Here is a 23,604-nt window from a genome sequence, read left to right as displayed (position 1 = left end):
AAATCCAAGCAAAACAAGATCATCATAGTACAAACTGTTGCTCATAATTCCCTGGACATAACAATGATCCATAAATACTTATGATCAGCATTTTAAATAGACATTGCCATACAAAATCCTTGTAATGTTCAAATTACATGGAATGCAAAGATTACAAAATTTAGAGGACTAACAGAAAAAAGCAAAACCATGAGGATCAGGGTGAAATACACATCATCCCCATCATTCTGTCTGCTAATGAAGTTGCAATTAGGATGATTTCAGTAATTCTGCACTTAAGCTTGCATCATAATCCACCTGAGCAATAGTGTATAGAATATTAAATATTTAAAAAAAAACTACAATATCTACTTCTCCCAGATTTGAATTTCACTGAAATAGTAGACAAGAATGATTTATATGATAATAATTCTTACTTACTTACTTACTTTTCATATTGCATTCTAGTCAAGGTAAGGTTTATAGACAGATGTTTAAAAATGTTTCATCAAATTAGTTTGTGATTGGCTATGGATTTTCCTGTGTACTACCATAGCATTAGAATTCTACATTGGATTATATAGTATGTTCCTTAAATCTACAGGTTGACAAAACCATTTTATAATTAACCAAAAAAGGGATATAGTTAATATTTTCTTCACTACTATTCTTGAGTCACTAGTCTTGTGGACTTCTCAAGATCTTCCTAAGATAGGGAACAACAATTCAAGATAATATGCTTTGCAGAATATCAGAAGATGGAGACATTCTTCTTTCATACATATCTGTAAGACTGCCATCCTAAGGGATGCTGCAATACCTCAAATAGTTATGAAGGGGAAAAAATTCTAGCCTAGTTCACACACACATATATATATATATATATATATATATATATATATATATATATATATATATATATATATACACATATATATATATACAGAACAAAAATTAGAAAAATCTGTATAGTTCATCCTAAAATGCTATCTAGAAAATTTCCTAGCTCATTCTCCATTAAGCATCTTCAAAAGACATAGGCATTATTTTGTGCCAATTCATTTTTATTAAAAATAAGAAAAAATGGAAAGAAATACCTTGAAATTCTCACTTTCTTCCATTACAAATCTCAAAACTCTCAACTTTCTCCACTTATGGAAAGGGGATGAAGGAATTGGCTTAATAAGAAATGCCCATTTCTCTGCCTTGCCTTATAATTTCTCTGTGTGCTATGATAGCTGGTTATCCTGAAACTTCTATCTTAATCTTAGCACCTTGCCTCTCCACTCTAGGTATGAATCTCAACCCCTAATAATCACAGGTACAGGCTTCAGGATATGCCATTGCCAATCCAAGAAGTTTTAATTCCCAAAGCCCACTGCCATTTATCTGTCTACTTGGCAGATAATCTTTCCAGCATGGGGAACTTGATAGCCCAATTCAAAGACACAGTAGAGACTGGTCCATGTGGCAGGAATAAAAAACTTCATTCTCCCTTAAGTAACTTTCTTTGATCCATGACTGGAAGTGAATGGCATACCTGAAGTCTTTCAGGGGTAGAAGATGAAACCTTGCACTATCCATTCCTCAGTATTTCATTAATTTAAACAGTCTCTGTTAAGACTTCCAGGAATCCCTCTGCAATATATAGTGGTGAAATACTATTGTATAAACATTTGATATATGATTAAAAAATTTTTCTTGGTAGTTTTGACTGAGGATTTATGGAAGGAACCATACATTTTAGAGCTAGAAGGGTCCTTGAACTCAATCATTTCATGTATAAAGAAACTGAGGCCCAGAGACAGAGATATTAAATGACCTGCCAGGATGGCAAGTAGCAGGCTAGGTGTGGGAACTCAGGTCCTATGACTTCAAGTTAGTGCTTTTCTTGTTATATCACACATATATAATAATAATGGCTCATATTTAGATAATATTTTGCAACTTTCAAAGTACTTTTCTTTAAGAAGAACCAAACCTCCCCCTTTTTCCTATTTCCTTATTCAGAAACCACCCAGTGTGGGAAATCTCTCTTAAAGGTTTACCCAGGTCAAGTTTTAATAGGACAGTATAAGAAATTCTAAATTTTGGCTGAGTTAATTCCTGTTCATTGTGTTTAGTCAAACAGGTCTGAGAAAATATGGATTCTCCCTTTTTTATGACAGATGATATGAAATTAATGTCTTCTTGACCAAGATTTGGATGATCCAAGTCATATACTCCAAGACCCTCATTGTAATATAGCCCATCCAGTCATTGTAATATTCATTTTCTTATTCATGATTAACCAATAAGAATTGATTGCCACCCTGAGGAGCACCTATTTTTGGATGGATATATATAAACTGTGATTCTGCTGGGATGAAGAGTCTTTTATCTAAGGGAGATAGCCAGATGACTACCCTATCATTAAGCATGCTGGTTCTTATTAATAACATTATTAAATTATTCCCCAAAAAACCCTTTTGATGTAAGTTGCATAGATATTCTCCTATAAATGAGAGCCCTGAGACCTAGAAAGTGGTAGAGATTAGGGTATTACAACTATAAAACAAAGGAGTCAAAACTCAAAGATGGACTCCCTATCTAATGGTCTTTTGATTTTTACTACATAGTGCTGTAGCATAAACTGAGAGAGTCTGCCACTAAATCATTGTGTCCCCTTGAGCAAATCTTTTCTCCTCTCTTCTCTTATCCTTAGTTCCACCATCTATAAAATGAAGGGATCAAACTAAATGGTTTCAGAGGTCCCTTCTGTCTCTACATCCTAGAATCCAAGAATCATAAGACTTGAAAATGTTCACAGATCTGTCAGTCTTCTTTTCCCACCGCCTCCTTGGAAGTTAGAAAAATGTCCATGCTTTGCAGGAGGAGGAAGAAGCCCAGGCAGACAGAGCAGGAGAACAAATGAAGGGAGGAATTGGAAAAGTGGAAGGATCAAGGTGAGGAGAATGTTGGCAGCATTCTAGAGGGGGTGACAGACAGAAACACAGCTTGGGGAGATGTGGGAAGAAGAGCGATCTGGAGAGCTTTTTCCCAAGAGGGACTCTTGGCTGTCAGTACCTGTTAGATAAGAAGCAGTGAATACTTTTGTGCAAACCTGCTGAGGTGGATGTCCTTAATTGTCATTTAATTGTTGCACCTGCCCTTTAGAAGTACTGCTGTATTGGAAAGCATTTTATGTTTATATGAATAAGAAATGAGAGTGAAGTTCAAGATGAACTCCTTGGCCAGAATCAGGTGCTATGTAAGTAAAAATCAAAGACTGTGAAGCTGGTGGAATGGGCACAAGAGTCAAGACTGTCTCTAGTTGACATGTGCAGAAGTTGAGAATTGGTGATCAGGTGTTATTTAACATAAAGATGACCTATCATGTAGTAACTAGTAAAATAGTGTAGTAACAAGATTGGTGGTATAGATTAGTTCTGTCAAATGCAAATAAAAAAGAGAGCCACTAAACCATATTCAGTTTTCTCTTCTTTATCATGACTTTCTCCACCTTGGTTCTGATATAGTAAATCAGTATGAGAAATTAAATGAGGATTTCTGGAAGATTTTGAGAAAGCCACAGATAATACTCAAAGGCCAGTAGACAACACAAAAATTTAGAAAATCAAACATGTAAATTAATGTATAATAGTGAATACTATCAATATATTTTATCTTCTTATACCATAATAATAGACTTCATCTCTGGTATCAAAGGCCAAAATATTTATATGCATTTTCCAGATACTAGAGGTATTGCACCCCTAACCCACATGATGTGAAAGGGATAACTATAATGCATATTATCTTAGAAGACCTACATAATATCATTATCTACTTTGTATTGCTTTTGTTGATTTTGTTAAATATTTTCCAATTGAAATTTAATCTAGGTAGAATTTGTAGGCTGCATTACCATGTTCAGTACTTCTGGTGTAGATGACATGGGTTGTTATTATTATTATTATTATTATTATTATTATTATTATTATTATTATTATGGTCATCATTAACAACTGGAAGGATTAAGGGCATCAATTGATGCAATTTTAGGGGTAATTTTGAAATAATTTACTATAATTTCTTTGAACAGTGAAAATGTACTTTAAACCTCAATCATTACCAATAAACATTATGATTTTACTTTGAAATAAAATTTAATCCTTCTATGTATGTTTTCTTTGCCTTATAAATGCTACATCGATTGACACAATTTGGTTCTTTAAACTATCCTTAAAATTTCAGTCCTCATAATGTTGTTAATCTTCCTTTTAAGGAATAAATGATGTAATTCATATTAACTATGTTACCATTTAAAATGCTGCCAACTGATTTACATAGTGTTATATGGTTTGCAAAAATGTTTCACTTGCATTATTCAGTTTGATTCTCAGAACCATCCTGGTAGGCAGGGGCTTCATTTTACAAATGAGGAAATAAAAGCTGAAAAAATTAAGTGACTTGCCCAAGGTCACACAGTTAAGAAATATCTGAAATAGGATTTTAATGTAGGTCTTCTTGACTCTAAATTGCTAATAGTACAGAATATCAGAGGTTCTAGAGACATTCCTGAGAATTAGAATTGGAATTAAAATAGTATGAGTAGAATAGGGATAAAATGAGAAAAGAAAAAGAACATTATAATTGGAGTAGGGAGGATAGGACAAGTGGTGTATAATTTAATAGCAAGAATGCCAGTTTTAACTCTTTTGATCCAGCAATACCACTACTGGGTCTATACCCTGAAAAGATTGTGAAAAAGGGTAAAAACATCACTTGTACAAAAATATTCATAGCAGCTCCTATTTGTGGTGGTAAAGGACTGGAAACTAAGTGAATGACTATCAATTGGTGAATGGCTTAATAAACTGTGGTATATGTATGTGATGGAACACTATTGTTCTATTAGAAACCAGGAGGGATGGGAATTTAGGGAAGCCTGGAGGGATTTGCATGAACCGATGCTGAGTGAGATGAACAGAACCAGAAGAACATTGTACACCCTAAATGCAACATGGGGGTTTCCTACCTTAATGGACTTGCTAATTCCATCAGTGCAACAATCATGTGATGGAGAATACCATCTGCATCCAGAGAAAGAATTGTGGACTTTGAACAAAGACCAAAGATTGTTACCTTGAATTAAAAAAAAGTTATCTTATTATATAATTTTGCTATCTCTTATACTTTTTCCCCCCTTAAGGATATGATTTCTCTGTCATCACATTCAACTTAGATCAATGTACACCATGGAAACAATGTAAAGACTAACAGACTGCCTTCTGTGGGGGGAGGGGAGGGAAATGAGATTAGGGGGAAAAATTATAAAATTCAAAATAAATAAATAAAGTTTTACCAAAAAAAATGCCAGTTTTATAGTTGGAGGATTTAGGTTTAAATCCAAATTCTGCTTACTTACTAGTTGGTCACTTTAACTTCCTGTATCTCAGAGTTCTCTTCTGTAAAATGGAAGAGTTGAACTAAATAGTTCAACTTTTCAAATTTTGATTTTATAAATGCTAACAAGACACTGGGTTCAGGATTGCTTGAAGGGAGCTATGAGGAGACAACATTATTTGGATGAGATTTATATTGTAGGGTTATATGATTTAAGTATGGAAATAAGGAGATATAGATATAGAACTGGAAGAGACCTCAATGGCCATCTATTGTCATCCTCTCATTTTACAGATAAGATGTGGGCCAACACTAGATTTGTGGAAAATTGAGTGCCAGTCAGGCTAAGCAGTTTGATCTTCATTTTGTAAGTTGTAGTGATAACTCACATTTCAACAGAGCTGTAAGATTTAAAAATCTATATCTTCCCCCATTACCCCCAATAACTCTAGAAGACAGACAATGCAAAAAAATTTCCCTATTTTGTATTTAACCAAGTCCAAAAATCTTTTTAACACCTCACTGCCTCAACTATGATACATTTATGAATTTTCTGTCTTGGATCATATTTCTAGTGACCATTTTCTTGCCTTTTATTGGCCTCCATGACTACATTACAAATGCAGGATTATGACTTTAGGACTGAAAGAGACCTTAGGGATCAAGTTTAGCCCTGTCCCCTACCCTCCAGTGTAATTTTATAGATGAGAAAACTCATCTCCACAGAGGTTAAATGGCTTGCTGAAGGTCAAAGAGATAATAAAAAATAGAACTGGGGTTTGAACCAAGGTATTCTGACTCCAAACTAGTGCTCGTTCCACTATGCCACACACTATTAAATATTAACTATACTATTAAATATATTAAATATTAGAATAAGATTTCCAGGCTTTTTACCTTGAGGATTCTATGTTCTAAAAACTTGCTTTCATTTACCTTAATTCGTCTGAGAATTGATAAATGAATTCTTTTGAGAATTAGTAATTGTGTAAAGCCTTGGGGCCCTATGGGAAGAAAGGAGAGTGTACACACTTAGTTCTAGGGAATCTTACAGGATTGGAGCATGCAAAAGAAGTAGGCCAATTGATGAGAATGTGAGAGGGAGTACCAAAGGGGTTTCCCCCACACAGATAAAGATCATTCACAGAGTAAAGGGAAGGAAAGGGGAGCGAAAGGTGGGGGGGGAGAGAAAGAGAGAGAGAGAGAGAGAGAGAGAGAGAGAGAGAGAGAGGAGAATTATATTTAATTATTTGCATGTTGTTTCCCCTCATTAGAATGTAAACTTGAGGACAAGGATTGCTTTTGCCTTTCTTTGTATCACCAACATTTAGGGAAGTGACTGGCACATAGTTGAATAAATCCTAGTTGTTTGACTTTCCAGATCAAAACTCACTAACCAATTTTGTCTGCATATAAATCATGGCATCAATGCATAACAATCTGCATATAATCTAAGGAAATGAAGGAAGGAAAGGAATTATTAAGTACCTACTATATAACCAGGCACTATGCTAAGCCCTTTACAAATATTATCTCATTAGATACCTTTAGCAATTCTGTGAGATGAATGTTAGTAGCACCATTTCACATTTGAGGAAACTGAGGCAGACAGTGATTAAGTTTCTCATCCAGTGGGCCAGTTAGGTGGCACAGTGGATAGAGCACTCCTGGGGTCAGGAGGATCTGAGTTCAAATTTGACCTTAGACACTTGATACGTGCTAGTTGTGTGACCTTGGGCAAGTCACATAATCACATTGCCTAACAAAAACTTTTTTTAAAAAAGTGACCTACTCAGGATCATTCAGTTAGAAAGTAGATGTAACTGAATCTGAACTTCAGTCTTTCTGACTTAAGAACCAGTGCTCTATCCACTGTACCATCTAACCACTAATTTGGAAAAACAAAAACAATGTATATCTTGGAAATTCTATGGAATAATAAATGGAAATTCTATGTTAGGTCCAGGTTGTCAACATTCTTGACATGATTAGGAATAGCAGAAGAGACTGATATTTCCCTGAACCAGGGCCACTCAATGATGCCAGAGCATACAGCCCAAAGCAATGGACTTTGGATTTACCCAGGACTGATAGACGTAGTTTTGTTGTGATTTTTAAAATTTATTTTTTTATTTTTGCAAGCCATACAGCTCAGTAATTATAATGTGTCTGAGGTCACATTTGAACTCAGGTCCTCCTGACTCCAGGGCTGGTGCTCTATCCACTGCGCCACCTAGCCGCCCCTGTTGTGATTTTTTTTTTAACAGAAATATTTATTATGTGCTGACTATTTCCTAGAGATCTCAGTTTCCTTTAAAATTGTCCATTTGTTTATTTCTTATGTCTCGTTCATATATCAGAGTTTGTTCAACCATTCCCTGATAGGTGAGTATCTCCTTACTTTCCAATACCGTGTTTGTAATAACTCTCCCAACTAGTTGCTTCCTCTACATGTTCCTCTTTTTATCTATGGGCCTTAACCAAAGGCCAAGTTGTAGAAAATTCTTTATGATATGATTCTAGCTCAAAGTTCCTCTCTTCTGGAATTAATACAACTTGGCAATCAGTTACAAAATGACAGGATGTTTTTTTCCCCTTTAGGGAGAATGAATAGAACTATGAAATATCAGAGCCAGAAAGAATCTAAGAATATAGAATGTTAGTACTGAAAAAGATGTTAGACTATAAAAATTAGAAGTAGAGTAACAGCCTTTACAATTTAAAACATGGGTTGTTGGAGCAGGAAGGGTCTCTAGAACATAGATACTAGACTGTTATAACTAGAAGACAATTTGAAGGTCAAATCTCCTGATTTTTACTCATGAGGAAGTTAAAGCCCAGAGAGCTCATATAATTTGCTTGGTTAGGAATAAGAGTATCACTAGAACCCAAGATTTTGACTCTCAGGAGAGTCAAAACATTATAAAAAATCTTTTCCATTGCTTCAGACTGACAAAAAGGTTACCTTAATAAGCTCTAATGAAATATCATTAAAAGAGGCCTTCCTTTTATTTTTATTTCTTTATTTTATTTCTGTGTGTGTGTATGTGTGTGCGTGTGTGAATGTGTGTGTGTGTGTGTGTGTGTGTGTATGTGTATGTGTGTACCCTTATGCTTGTGTTTTCACCCTATTACTAAAAACCCAATTATAATGAAAAAGAATTGACTGGGGAAGTATTATATAGTTCAGTGACTAGAAGTCTCCTCTCCTGGATTATCCAACAAAAGACATTTTGTGGTGAGGGTCCAATTTGCTTGATAAGGAAGGCAACAACATTACTATAATGAGACTTTTTGTCAAAGAATATTCTTCTTAAAGGAAAGTTTTTTAAGGATAGGCCTTGGATTTCTCATTAACATGCAGTTGCAAAGAAGTCTATGTTTCCATATTCATAACCAGAGATTCCAGAATCTCAAGCAAATACAGATGGCGATAGAGACCTGGAGACATTCAGAACCTGGCATATACTACCATCACTAGGTATCTAACCAGGAGCCCTAATCTGTGATATTTTTAGAATGTGGCACAGTACTTATAATTATTATTATTAATTTTTTAATAATATACAAATCTTGTCTTTACCATAAGAACATAAATTTCTTAAAGTAAGGTACCCTATCTTACACTTTCTGTATTGACCACATTAATTAGAAAAGAACACTGATCATTAGTAGGTGTTCTGTAATTGGTTGTTCATTGATTAGCCTCTCTATATTTTAAGATCTTAGTAATTTATCAGTATCATCAGCTGCTTCTCCTTCCTTTTCTTCCTATTCATTCACTCTCCTCTTCATTCTCCTCTTCCTTCAAAAGATTCTTCAATAATGATACCCTTGGTGGATTCACAGATGGTCTTTCATGAATACATGTAGCCAAAAGAATTCATTAATCTTCTGATTATGGGGCTCTTGCATTTAAGTAGATTGGTGTCTGCATTATAGACAAGGGGACCATCATTAGACCCATAGAAATCTTTCTAGACAGGGCCTTTGAGAATCGAGTTTTATATTATTTTATGAGCATTTATTATCTTTTTCTCTAATTTTTCCACTCCTCCAAAAGAAGTTTTAAAAAAAAATTTCTCTGAATTACACATAATACAGGAAAACAAATTTACACTATTGCCCATATCCAAAAACATTTTATGTTTTAAATCTACTTCTCTAGAAAGGAGTGAATGACATTCTACTCAATTCAATTAACTTCATTTTGTAGCACTTCCTAGAGATCTCAGTTTCCTTTGAAATCATCCATTTGGTTGTTTCTTATGTCACCTTCATATAACAGAGTTTGTTCAACCATTCCCTGATAAGTGAATATCTCCTTACTTTCCAATTTGGAGCTACTATGAAAAGAGATACTATAAATACTTCTAAACATATGGCTACTTTTCCTCTTTCTTTGATTCCCTTTGGAGTATAAGACTACTTGTGTTATAATTGGGTCAAAGGGAATGGACAGTTTAATAACCTTTTGGGCATGGTTTCAAATTACTTACCAAGATCCTTGGTCTAATTCACAACTCTATGCTGAGAAACATTATTGCGGGTTTTTTTTTTTGCTTTTACATAACCTACATCCAAGTATGTATCTCTCTGTCTACCTGTCCATTATAAAACCTCTCTATAAATCTATCTGCTATTTATATCTAGCTGCATATATTAGTATGTATACATATATATGCAAAGTTTCACATTCATATTTGCCCACTTTAGCAATGAAACATGCAAAGATAGTTTTCAACATTCATTTTTACCACTCTCTCTTCTTTCTCCCTCCCCATGACAGTGAGTAGTCTGATATAGATTATAGATGTTTAGCATATTTCCATATTATTCATGCATAGCATTCCATTTTGAATATTTTGTTATTCTTTTTGTTCTTTCCATTTTTTTAGACATTATAAATATTTTTTCCTGGTTTTTCTTTCTTTGTTTTTCACCAACCATGTAATTCTTCTGAAAATTCTTCATATTCATCATAATCATCCTTTCTTAAAGTTCAGTTTTATCTCATTACATTCATGTACCATAACTTATAGAGCCATTCTCACAATCAATGGGCATTTATTTGTTGCTAGTTCTTTATAGTTATAAAACCTTCCAAGATTAATATTTTGTTCAGAGTAAAATTTTATTGGATGATACTTCTCATCATTAACATTTTTTTTGAAATTTAGTATGCTGTAATTAAGGGAATATTGGACTGGAACTGAAAAGGTCTAGCTTTAGAGACATAATTCATTACTTCCCATATACCTCTGGGCAAGTCACTTAAATGACTTAATTTTTATTTTCTTCCTCCATAAAATGTGAATAACAAACACACTATCCATTGAATACATTTATTATGAAGAAAGCATTCCATAAACAACAAAATACTATATAGTTGCAAGAAGTTATTAACATTATTAGTGTTATCATCTAAGGAGGGCTCTGGTTGGGCACTCTTCCTTGAATGACTTAATAACTCAGTGCTGTAGAATTGTTAGCTATTCTATTCATATTAAAACTTGTCTACTAGAACTGCCAGATCTTTTTCATATTAATTGTTTTGTTGTTCATTTATCTTTGTGTCATGTCTGACTCAGTGACCCTATCTGTTTTTTTGTTTGTTTTGTTTTTTTTGTTTTTTTGCAGAAATACTAGAGTGGTTTGTCATTTTCTTTTTTAGTTCATTTTGGTCACATTGCTAGTATCTTGAACTCACCAAGATGAGTCTTCTTCACTCTAGTCTTGGCATTTTTTTGGCCATCTAGCTGTCCTGTATTAATTGCTGTTTAGCCATTTATGTAAATTCAAAGGGCAGAAGTTGGATTAGTAAAAAGTTGGATCATAATGACAGATTTGTTTGGATCTAAAGGGAAACTTCTTAACAATTATAGATGTTTAGTGGAATGCAGCCCAATATACTTTACTTTCCCCTTCTGAGACCCACATTTAAATTATGAATGTTCTCCTTCTGTTTTCCTTTTGAAATCCAAAGATATTTAAAGGACTTTTAAAATTATAACTAAAATGACCTCTACTTTTTAACAAATATCTTATTGATCCTGATTATTTGACAGGTTTCTTCTAGGGAGGAATGGTGGATGTGCTGAGACTAAGTCCAGGGACTCCCTGTACTCTTTCCCTGTTTAAAGCATTTTCCCCCTCCCCCTTCCTTGGAATTCATTTAATCAGGAGTCTTTGAGAAAGAAATTGCTAATTTATGCACCATTTGTTCAACAGGATAATGCATTTGGGAAAGTTAAAGATGCCCCATGTCCATTTAATTCAGGCAGACCAAGGGCAATATGTGCCATTGACCCTTCAATTGAGAATAGTCACTTCATGTCTAATATTCATGATCACTTTCCCCCTTGATATTCATGATATTGTCCATTTGCTGTGCTTGAGGGGACCCTAGAGAGGAATATCACAAATTGTACTGCATAGCTAGATCTTGCTAGAATTCCAAGGGCTTCTGGCCTCTCATTGGCAAGTGATAGATTATAGAATGTGTGTTGCAAAGGACCTTGGAAGCCAAATAATACAGTTCCTTCATATGAAAGAGAATATATCTCAGTCCTAAGACGACAAATGAATTTCCCAGGATGATAGAATAGTAAATGGCAGAACTGTGACTGGAACCTAGATCTCCCAGCTCCCTTTCTACTTAGACCACAAGATTCTATTCAGATGGGAATAATACCAAAAATGTATAAATGTAATACATATTGAGGTTACTGAGAGCAGATTGTAATTAGTACATTCATACATACAAGATGATGCTCAGCAAACCTAGATGGATAGTGTTTAATAAACATGCAGACTTGTGTTATCAGTTGTGTAATCCCATTTGTGTCTGACCAAGGTGGTGATTCCAGTGTCATACTTATGATGAGCACCTAAGATATTGTTAAAGAGCTATTTCATACCCAGACATATTGTTCTCACATCATATATTTGTAATGAAGTGCACTATTTCCCAGATAACTATTCCTCAGAACCCAAATACAATTAGCTTGCTATACAAGAACAAACCACCAGGGTAACCCCCTTGTCTCAAAGTGATGGCTCCTTGATGTTTCTCAGTCTTTGTGTAACCCATGGAGCTTCCATCTGGGACATCCAACAAATATAGAACCTTTCTGCCTCTTCTGTTCGGAGCTATCATTGCCCCAGGCAGTTTATTTCAGAACAGGTTAAGAGACTGAGAATGCCAGAAACATAACAGTTAGATGATTGAAGTTCCAAAGAGATGATTGGAAATGCATTTTTCAGATGTTGTTATTGACTGAATGACTATTACCACTGTAGGCCCTAAAAAGAAACAAAAGACATTTATAATGGTATTCTCTTTTTCCCTCAGGCATCATTACTTACAAGAAAACAGATAGTGCCTAATAGGTACACTCCCAGACAATAGAAAAATTTGACTAATTTGGATATCAATACATCTCAGGATTCTGTCCCACTTGGTTCAGTTTGTAGTTCCTCTCCCATCCCTATAGATAGACTATCAGAAAACCAGTCTAATAATCCTTGATCTTATGGGGACACTTAGACACACTTTCCTGAGACAATTCTGAAAGGATCAATGCCCAGGAAAATGTGTGAACTCATATGGGACATTAAAGGATGGGATGCCCCAATATGGCATTAGAAAATCCTTTTCAAGTGCATTTCCTAACTGTAGAAAAATTCAGTTCTGATTCAGGAAATTAATTTAATGAGGCTGAGTTGACTAATAAATGTATCATGTACATGCCTACATCAAAGATAGAAGAGGATGAAGGGTTATAATGTACCTTGGCAGGTCTGCCTTAAATTCTATTATTCTTTCACCACATACTTTCACATGTGCATAGCCTCCAAATCTTATTTTGTCTTATAAAGTGTGGATATCACCAAGTGCATGTAAGGGCTATTTACTTCTTATCATGAGTCTGGAGGATGATTAAGAAATTGTCATTCTGTTGTTATTTTGAGCATGTCTGATCACCTAACATAGTTACTACCTCAGGAAGCTTAAAGGGTAACAGTAGAGCTTTTTGGGTAATTATAGCATTAAAAATAACATGGCAAAGAGTTTCTAAGTACAAAACTAAATTAATAGTTTATTTTGAAGGAATTCCTTACTTTCTTCTTCTTAGGGAGTTTAAGAACTTGACAATTGATTAGATATGGGAAACCAGTTAGAGTAAAAAGTTGAAGATACCTCTAGACTGTGAACCTTGGAACCTTGAAGGATGATCATATTGAAGACTGAAATAGCTCAGGTGAAAGTAATGAGTTCTGTTTTGGAAATGTTGAATTATTAGATTTTCAGGTGAAAGATGTCTATAAGGTACTGGTGTTATAGAATTGAAGATCTGAACAGAGATGAAAGCTATATTTGAGAATCATGTAGAGATGACAAATTGGAGATCTGGACAGAAATGAAGACTGAATTGGGAATCATCTTGTATAGATGACAATGGAACTCATAGAATTGATAAGAGAAGAGAGAGAGAGAGAGAGAGAGAGAGAGAGAGAGAAGAACCTTGGGGCACAGTAATAGATAAAGAGTAGGACAAAGATGATAACCCAGTAAAGGAGAATGAGAATGAGTGTTCATTGAGGCAGAAGGAGAATCAATAGTGTAACATCAGACAATTATTTGACAAAGATTTTTATTTTAAATTTCTTTCTATGTGCTAGGCACTGTGATAAATGTTGAGGAAACAAAGGGAAAGAAAATCAGTCTCTGTTATGAAGGGTCTTACTTTCTAATGAGGAAGATATTATATGCTTTTATCAGTATATACAAAATAAATCTAGAGTCAATGAAGTTGTCTCAGGGTAAAAGTCACAAATAGTTCGGAGGACCAGGAAAGGTACAGGAAGTGGTACAACTTGAGATGAATCGTAAAGGTAATAGGAATTCCAAGGGTCAGAGACTGGGAAAGAAAGCATCTGGTTTGGGGCAGCTAGGTGACTTGGTAGATAGAATACCAGTCCTTGAATCAGGAGGATCTGAGTTCAAATCTGGCCTCAGACACTTAAAAATTACCTAGCTGTGTGACCTTGGGCAAGTTACTTAACCCCATTGCCTTGCCAAAAAAAAAAAAGCATCTGGTGTACTAGTGATAAGGGAAGAGGGAACAGTTATTGTAAATGTGGAGAGATAGGAGATAGATCATATGTGAGAAACAAGATATATACAAGCATGACTGGACCATAGAAGGGAACATGGAGTGAAGTAATATGCTAAAAGACAGGGAAACTAGGAAGGAAGTCAGGTTTGGGAAGAACCAAGAATTGGGAAGAGAGGAGCATATGGTCAACAGTGTCAGAGTTTGCAGAAGGGCCAAGAAAGAAGAGAACTGAAAAAAAAAAATTTGGTAATTAGAAAATCATTATTTATCTTAGAGAAATCAATTCATTTCAGTGGTCAGTTCAGAGACCACTGAACCTATTATCCATAAGGTGAGGTAGATTTTCAAAATTTTTTTTGCACAATTTGCACAATGTTGGTTGAAAAGGTCTTTAATGAGTGTTTGGGGTGGGGTGGGGACAAGGGGTAGGTGAGTGGGTGAGATTGAATGTCTTCTGAGTCTTGTGAAGCTCTAAATCTTTGATCTTCTGATGCGTAAGGTATGCCCACTATGTACTTAGTTCTTAGTTCTGGTGAATAGCATTCTAAGAAATATCTATTGTACAAGTACAAGGTGAGGTCTGGGTCAACATAAGTTCACTGAAAAAAGAACTAGGGCTTCACTTGGCTTTAAATTCAGCTGCAAGGGAGGGTGAGGAATTACACAACCTTAGACTAAATTAACTGAAGAATTGTGCTTAGATCAATTGAGTTACACTATAGTCTATAATGATTAGGTCATTTCTGAGAGTATTTTATTCAATCATAGGAACCATATTTTATGAGGAGCAGTCCTGAATTCAAGTGCTTACTCTGTCTATTCCAATTAATATGGTAATCAAGGCTCTTAAGTTTTCTGATTCTCAGTTTCCTAATCTGTAAAATGAAAGGCATGATCTCATAGGTTCCTTCTAGCTATTAAATCTATGGGCCTATGAATGTACCTTCCACCCAAAAAACATTAGATAACCATGATAGAGGCAGATATACTCCCTCTATTTGCTTCAGGAAAAGTGAAAAGAGCATAGACACATTCTCACCCATGATCTAGGAATCTCTGGCCATTTTGTAGTGAAGGAACCTATGTATGTAATATCATTAAGATACATTTCACAGGTACATTTCAAACATTTGGGGGAATTCCTAAATTAAGATACTCCCACATTTCTGCGTGTGTGTGTGTGTGTGTGTGTGTGTGTGTGAATTCATGCACATTCCTGGTAGTTTTCCTATAGGATTTACATTTTCTTTTGTATTTATAGAAGGATAAAGCACTCTAGGGAAACTTCACTAGTCTTTGTAGATTAACTGTAGGAGTTAGTTGGAGAGCTGATTAAGTCTAGTAGGGCAGACAGGAGCTGGCCTTTGAGATTTGACCCAAAATTCTGTGTTGACTTAGAGCATGGAGCAATAGTTCACCTTAACAAATAGATTATTCTGGATTTTGGATGAGTCTCAGGGAAAAAAAAGAGGTATTTCCCATTTTTTGGTAAGGTGGTTATATATGAATTAATTACCTGGAATGACTGAGTGAAACATGCACCTGTTTCTAAATATATGATCTTAAATTTCATTTAATGACTTAGCAGATGTTTTCAAAAACAGCCTAACCCTTTTGGCATTTCATATTCTCCTATGATTTCTGCAACTGAACCTATCTCTCATTATCATTCCTTTTATTAACTATATACATAGTAGAATTCAATAAATAATAGTATCATAAAATATCAGAGCCAGAATGAACCATAGAACATAGGACACAGAATGTTAGATTTGGAAGAGATCTTAAGAGTGTAGAAGGGTGGAGCTAAAAGGAATGATAATAAATGTTCACATTTTTATAGATTTAAAAGTTTAGGATTTTTTTAAGTGCTATTCATTTCTCCCCAGAACCTTGTGAGGTGATGCTAACAGATATCATTATCCTCATTTTACAGATGAAATAAGAGAAACTCAGAGAGATTAACCTATGGACAAGTAACTAGTATTAGAGGTTTTAAATCCAGATTGTTACTGACCTCAAGACCAGCAGTTTTTCCACTATAAACTACACTGCCTTCCCAAAGGGCATGGCACTGGAATATTATAGCTAAAGTGGGTTGAAAAGTTATCTAGCCTAAAATACCTTCATCTTATAGATGAAGAAACTGAAACTTAGAAAGAAGAGACTTTGTAAATATCAACAACCCCCCCAAACCCATCAGAAAATACAAGAATAAATGGATCTTTCCTTAACATAGCAAATGATATAAATCTAAAACCAAGAGTCAATATTATAAGTAATGGTGATAAAGTCTTTTACAATAAGGTTCTAGTAAAGCAAGAATGTACGTTGTTGCTACTCCTGGATAGAATGCTAGAAATGCTAGCTATGATAAAAAGAGAAAAAAAAGAAATCAAAGAAATAAGTATAGACAAACAAGACACATAATTATTGGGGGTTTTGGCAAATGATAGGATGACACTCTTAGAAAACTCTAGAAAGTTGATTAAATTTTTGAAATAAATAATAAATAAGAAAGGTGCAGAATTTGCATTTTATAACATAAGAATTAAGATCAACTTTCTTTTATAGTAAATCTGGTTAAAATAACTATAGAATTTATTTACATTTCTGAATATATGGACTAAGATATACTCAAAACTATAATAATAATAATATAAGATATTATTTAGGGAAATAAATACAGTCATGAATAATTGCAGAAGTATTACTTGTTCATAAATAGACCAAACCAATACAATAAAAATGAAAATACTATAAACGTTAATTTTACAATCAAACAGTATTTTATAGAATTAAAAAAATCATGAAATTAATCTGGAGGAACAAAAGCTCAAGAATCTTGAGGAAAAAATTGTTAAATAGTGGGGAGGAAGTCTAATTATGCCATATCTCTAATTACAAATCAATATCCATCAAAGTAGTTGGGACTGGTTGAAAACAGATGAAGTATACAACACAGTGAAGCAAATAAATTTTAAAGCCTATTAGCTGGTAAACTCAAAGACCCCAGTTCCTGGTATCAGGACTCATTATTTGGCAAAATCAATGGGAAAAACTGGGCGCAGTCTGGCAGAAATTAGGCTTAGATCAATTCTTTAGACCATGTACCAAAGTAAGCTCCAAATGACTATAAAGCCTGACATAAAAAGTGATCTAAGGTTGAATTGGGTAACAAGGATGAAATTACCTTTCAGATCTGTGAGACCAAAATTAATGACCAAATATGGACTGTAGAAAAGCAAAGAAGAAAAAATAAGCAATTCTGATTGTATGAATTTGAAAGCTTTTAAATAAGCATATCCAATATATCTAATCTTAGAAGAGAGTTAACTGGGGAAAATATTTACAACAAATATCTCTGGTTAAGATCTCATTTCCAAGATATATAAAGAACTCATTCAAATTTTCAAGAATGATAGTTATTTACCAATTTATAAATGATCAAAGCATATGAAAAGGCAGTCTTCAAGAGATGGAATTTGTGGTGCCTTAGTCATATGAACAAACTCTCCAAATCAATAATAATTAGAGAAATGCAAATTTAAAAATTGTGATTTCACTTCACATCCATAAGATAGATCAAATTAACAAAAAAAAAGGAAAATGACAATTTTTTTAAGCATTGCAGGAAAACTGGCACTTTGATGTTCATTGGTGGAACTATATATTGACCTAGACATTCTGAAGAGCAATTTAGAACTATGCTCCCAAATTACCAAATTGTGCATAGGTCTATATATCAGAGAGATTAACAAAGAGCAAAAACTTCCACATGCACAAGAAATATTTTTCAAGCTCTTTTCAGAATGACAAATAATTGGAAAATAATGTGTTTCCCATCTCTTGAGGAGTGGATAAGTCAATTATAGTATGAATGTATGGAAAGAGAGCCTGTTTCAGAAAAAAAAAAACTTAGGAAACTTGTGTAAACTGATTCAGGATGAAATGAGAAGAGCTAGAAAAAGTCTAGTGAATCAGTTTTCACACACACACACACACACACACACACACATACACACACACATACACAGAATAACTTTATATCTATTTTGTCTAACTTCAACAAAATGGAATCATTTTGAAAACTTTGCCCATAATTACAGAAGACTGATGATAGAAAATACTACCTACTCCTTGACAGAGAGGTGATGGACTAATACACAGAATAAGATATACATTTGTGATCATGGCCCAATAGGATTTGGCTTGACTAGTCTTCTTTCTTATACAGATTTTTTTTTCTTTTTCTGGGAAGGAATGGGAAGAGGTTGGTATTGAGGAAAAATAAGTGTTTGATCATTTTAACTTTTTTTTAAAAATGAAGGACAGACTTGCTGACAGTTTTGCAGTATATGTTAGCAACAAGACTATAATCTATTCATTCATTAATTGGTTGGTTGTTTCATCCTATACCAGTCACAGAGTTAATATTGTTTCATGGCAATTAGCTACCACTACTATGACATACCAAGGATAGCTCCTACACATGTTTTTAAGTCAGTTTTGATTTTAAGGCATCTTAAGACTTGCCTCTTCATTTTCTTTTTAAATGAAAACAGAAGACTAAAATCCTCTAACATATTTATTAATGTTATATAATATAATTATCATTACCAATGTCTCATTCCTCTATTAAACTGATAACATTAATAATAACAATATCCTGTATGTGGGTGTAGAATTTAATAGTTTAATAGCCCATTCACAAATATGTTTATCAGAACAATCCTCCAAGGTAAACAGTGGAGGTATTATTATATCCATTTTACAAATGAAGAAAGTGAGGTTCAGAGAGGCTGTGACTTGTCACACACACACACACACACACATACAAACAGAAAGAGGCAGAGCTGATAATAGAATTAATTTCTTCATCTGTCTAGTCTGGTTCATTTTTTATTTTACCAAACTGCCCTAAATCCAAAGACCTAGAATAATTGCAATTGTTCCTTCTTTATACCCCTAGACTGAAGTTTACTCAGCTGAATTTTAAAAAATTATTTTGGCCTTAATCTCTTAAAGAATATATTGGAACTTAAACTACTCCTCTCTGTTTTCTAAATGAAATCTAATCTTAATGATATTTCATTAATCTTGAACCTTTACACTGAACTAGAATCAGTCTTAGAATTAGAAAAACTCAAGACTTTATCTAGTCTAATGCCCTTGCCTTAGTAGGGATCTAAGTGACTCAAATACTAACCTTAGCCTTATTGAAAATAAACTGATACCAGGGTCATCTATCTCTTTCAAGTTTACAAGGGTTTTCCTCTTAAACATCATCTAAGATAGTGCAAAGATTCTTTAACCATTTCACCTATGGAGGAACTGAAACTCAATGAGATGAAATGAGTTGCCTATGGTCCCATAGCTGCTAAGTTTAAGAGCTTGGATTTGAATCCAGAACTCCTGACTCCAAGTCCAGGATTCATTCAATTGCTCTGGATTATAGGATCAATAATATTTTTGTAATATTTTAGATTTCAAAAAATAAGAAACATCTTTTACACTGATTCTCTGATTTTTACAGAAGAGAAATCTGTGAGTCAAAGAGGTTGTGACTTGCCTAAAGGAGTCAAAAATAAATCTAAAATTTGAACTAAGGTCTTCAAAATCCATTTTTTAACACTCTTTACCTTATGCACTGCAAGTGCCTTTTGTTAACCCTATAACAAACTGGGGATATTATTCTGCATCTTTTCTCATTTTCATTATGTGAAATTTTCTTAAAAATAAAACTGAGTGAAGAAAAAAACAATTTAATATATATGCAATTAGTCTAAATCATTTGGAGGGAAGCCATCTCTTCAATTCATGGGATCCTGATTTTGGTCAGTGTGGGTGCTTTGATCAGAAAGTTGGATGTTGCAGAATTATTATACCCTCTCAATGAAAGTCTAGCTACATGTTAATTTATCCACTAGGCAAATTTCTTTTGCCTAATAAAAGTGCTTACTTAGGAAGCTTCATACCCAGTAGCAATTAATTATTGACAGAGCATGTGAATTAGAGATAAAAGAAAAGTCGTTCTTTCTTCGTTCACCAGATAGTAAATAAATTTAATTATGGTAGGAGAAGCTAGGGGATCTTCTTTCGTATTAAGTTTTATTAGTTGAGACATTTAAAAGCATGTCATCATAACAAAAAAGGTCTTGTGTAATCCTAAATGTATCACTTTGGTGCAGGACTCAGAAGTGAATAGACTTAATTGAGCAAATGGTAGCAGATGGCCTGCTGTACAGACAGGTATTGTACAGGTTTATTGTCAATTAACTTTTGTCTACATATGCCTATGGCAAATTGACTGTATAATATGTCAGTGAGCCCAACTTTAACACCTTATAGACGTGCCTTGCTCTGATTAGGGGGATAAATGATGCTAAAACCCCTTTGATTTCTTGAAATTCTTACCAAAGAAAGTGTCATATTTTTTTTAAAGTAAACACTAGAACAAGCAGTAGTAGTCTTCACAAGTCAGAAGATCTGAGGTTTAATCCCAATTTTGCCACTAGTTTGCTATTTATCTGTAAGCAAGTTGTCTCACCTTTATGGACCTCTGTAAAGGGGTATGTTACATCAAGTGCTCTTTAAGGATTTTTCTAGCAAAGATATCTGATGGTCTAACATTTTGTTTCCCTTTCAACTCTATAATCCCATGTTCTAAGGTTCCTTTCAATTCTAACATTTTATATTCTGGCATGTTATATCCCAAACTCTGACATTTTTCTTCTAATTTTCCTGCCAGCTCCCACAAGTCATTTCCTATATTCTAGGTCTGAAATTTAACTCTGAATATATTCAGATAGATAGCTAGATAGATAGAAAGATAGAAAGATAGATAGATTTATACATATATATCTATTAAATCTATATAAATATATACATATATTTACATATATCTATAATTTAGGTTGAATTTCAATAGATGAGCTAGGTAGGTGGGTAGGTAAGTGGATAGATAAGAGTATGGACTTAATTTTTTCAGTGAAGGAGCATGTTATTGAAAAAATATATATGTTTAATGTAAATTTTATTTATTTAATTGTTTTAGGTTCATTTATAGGAAGAAACCAACATAAACTGTAACCATAATTGATCTCTTATGAAATTCATATTTTGGCTTAAATTTGGCACAAAAAAATCCAGCCATGGGAAGAAAGAGAAAAAACATTTCCAACACTGAAAGAATTTATATAAGTCTGACACTGGGCTAAACACTTGAGCTCCAAATACATGAAAACAAGAGAATCCCTGCCCTCAAGGAGCTTACATTCTAATGGAGGAAATGCCATATAACCAAGGAAATACAGTGTGGAGCCCAGTTAGTGAAATAGTTCTGGTTCTAGCTACAAGAAATTGAAAGTTCATCAATCAGAACCCAGGGTGGTTCCAGGGGTATATTTCAAAGTTTCCATTGGGAGGAGCTGAGAATGATGACCAAAATGGAAGTGTCATCATTTGAGTCTGGTGGCCAAGAAGTTCTGCATCACATGACTGGCATTTTCTATTCCCCCACCATTTTATAATTCTAGGATTCTTTGATGGATGAGTTTCTTTGGTTCTTTATTCTTCCATCTTTTTTTTTTTTTGCAAGGCAAATGGGGTTAAGTGGCTTACCCAAGGCCACACAGCTAGCTAATTAGTGTTTGAGGCCAGATTTGAACCCAGGTACTCCTGACTCCAGGGCTGTTGCTTTATCCACTGTGCCACCTAGCCGCCTCCTTTATTCTTCCATCTTAAAAAAATATACATATTCTGAGGCAGGGGAGAAGGAACAGAAATCATGAAATGGGAATAACAACTTTCTTCTCTTTTTTATTCCAGAAATGTAATGCCCAAGACATTGGAGGGACAGATAACAATGGAGAAAACTCCAAGTTACTTTGTAACCAATGAAGCTCCCAAACGCATCCACTCCATGGCCAAGGATACCAAGCTCATTGTGGTTGTGAGGAACCCTGTGACTCGGGCAATTTCTGATTACACCCAGACCCTGTCCAAGAAACCAGAGATCCCAACCTTTGAAGTGTTAGCCTTCAAAAACCGGACCCTGGGGCTGATTGATGCCTCCTGGAGTGCTATCCGCATTGGCATCTATGCCCTACACCTGGAAAACTGGCTTCAGTATTTTCCCCTGTCTCAGATCCTGTTTGTCAGTGGTGAGAGGCTTATTGTGGACCCTGCTGGGGAGATGGCCAAAGTCCAGGATTTCCTAGGCCTCAAACGGGTGGTGACTGAGAAACATTTTTACTTCAACAAGACTAAGGGCTTCCCTTGTTTGAAGAAGCCAGAGGACAGCAGTGCCCCAAGGTGCTTGGGCAAAAGCAAGGGACGGACTCACCCCAGGATTGACCCAGATGTGATCCACAGACTGCGGAAATTTTACAGACCCTTCAATGTTATGTTTTACCAAATGACAGGTCAAGATTTCCAGTGGGAACAGGAGGAAAGTGACAAATGAGGCCAGAAATTCTGGGGAAAGCAATCTGATAGTTTGAGGTGAATCACTGTCTGAGATGTGAAACTCCCCAGAGGGCTTATGGCCACAACCTGGGAGCCAGGCAGCTCTCATACCGTTGGTCAGGTTGCAGGGTTCCAGTCCCTGCAGAGCAGTTCGAAGGTCTTCTTTTGGGGTCTCTCTCCCTTCAGTTATCCCTCAAATCTGGTATGTTCATTATCTCATCAGAAGAGCTTGGGGAAAGATTAAGTGGGAGATGGATTTCAGCACAGCCCCCCAAAAGCAAATCATACCTGCCTTTTATAGCTGGCACATGACTAAGATCCAGCATCTTGACCTTAGGTAGTAAATGTCACTGGCCAGTACAGCATGAGGGCAATCAAGAAACCCCCACCCCCACCCCACACATGTTAAACAGGGGAGAAATTTGGTTTGAAGAACCCCACCCTCTCCCTTGCCAGGGTGTCTGATTCATCCTGTGTTTGACAATTCCTTATCCTTCAAATGACCTCATATCCTTATTCCTTGCTCAGGCATATTGAGCCCCTCTAAGCAGGAGTCCCCAGAGGCTCCACATGGCCAATTATTAGAGAAGCATGAGGAAGGTATCATACCTGTCAGTTCAAAAGACCGAATGGTCCTAAGGAACTC

At 34.9% G+C, this 23,604-nt stretch overlaps 1 protein-coding gene across 1 annotated transcript in view; it reads left to right on the top strand.

Moving 5' to 3' along the window:
- Positions 1 to 23,361, top strand: part of HS3ST4 (heparan sulfate-glucosamine 3-sulfotransferase 4) — a 458,983-nt gene extending 435,622 nt beyond the window's left edge. The window contains exon 2 of the mRNA XM_074197411.1: positions 22,320 to 23,361. Within this exon, the coding sequence (XP_074053512.1) occupies positions 22,320 to 22,956 (637 nt within the window). The 3' untranslated portion in view covers positions 22,957 to 23,361. The remainder of the gene's footprint in view (positions 1 to 22,319) is intronic.
- Positions 23,362 to 23,604: the final 243 nt, after the last annotated feature.

This window comes from Macrotis lagotis, chromosome 8 (genome assembly GCF_037893015.1).
Source record: "Macrotis lagotis isolate mMagLag1 chromosome 8, bilby.v1.9.chrom.fasta, whole genome shotgun sequence".
Taxonomy (NCBI): domain Eukaryota; kingdom Metazoa; phylum Chordata; class Mammalia; order Peramelemorphia; family Peramelidae; genus Macrotis; species Macrotis lagotis.
Note: the sequence above shows the minus strand (reverse complement) of the source record. Positions and strands in the feature narration are given on the sequence as shown.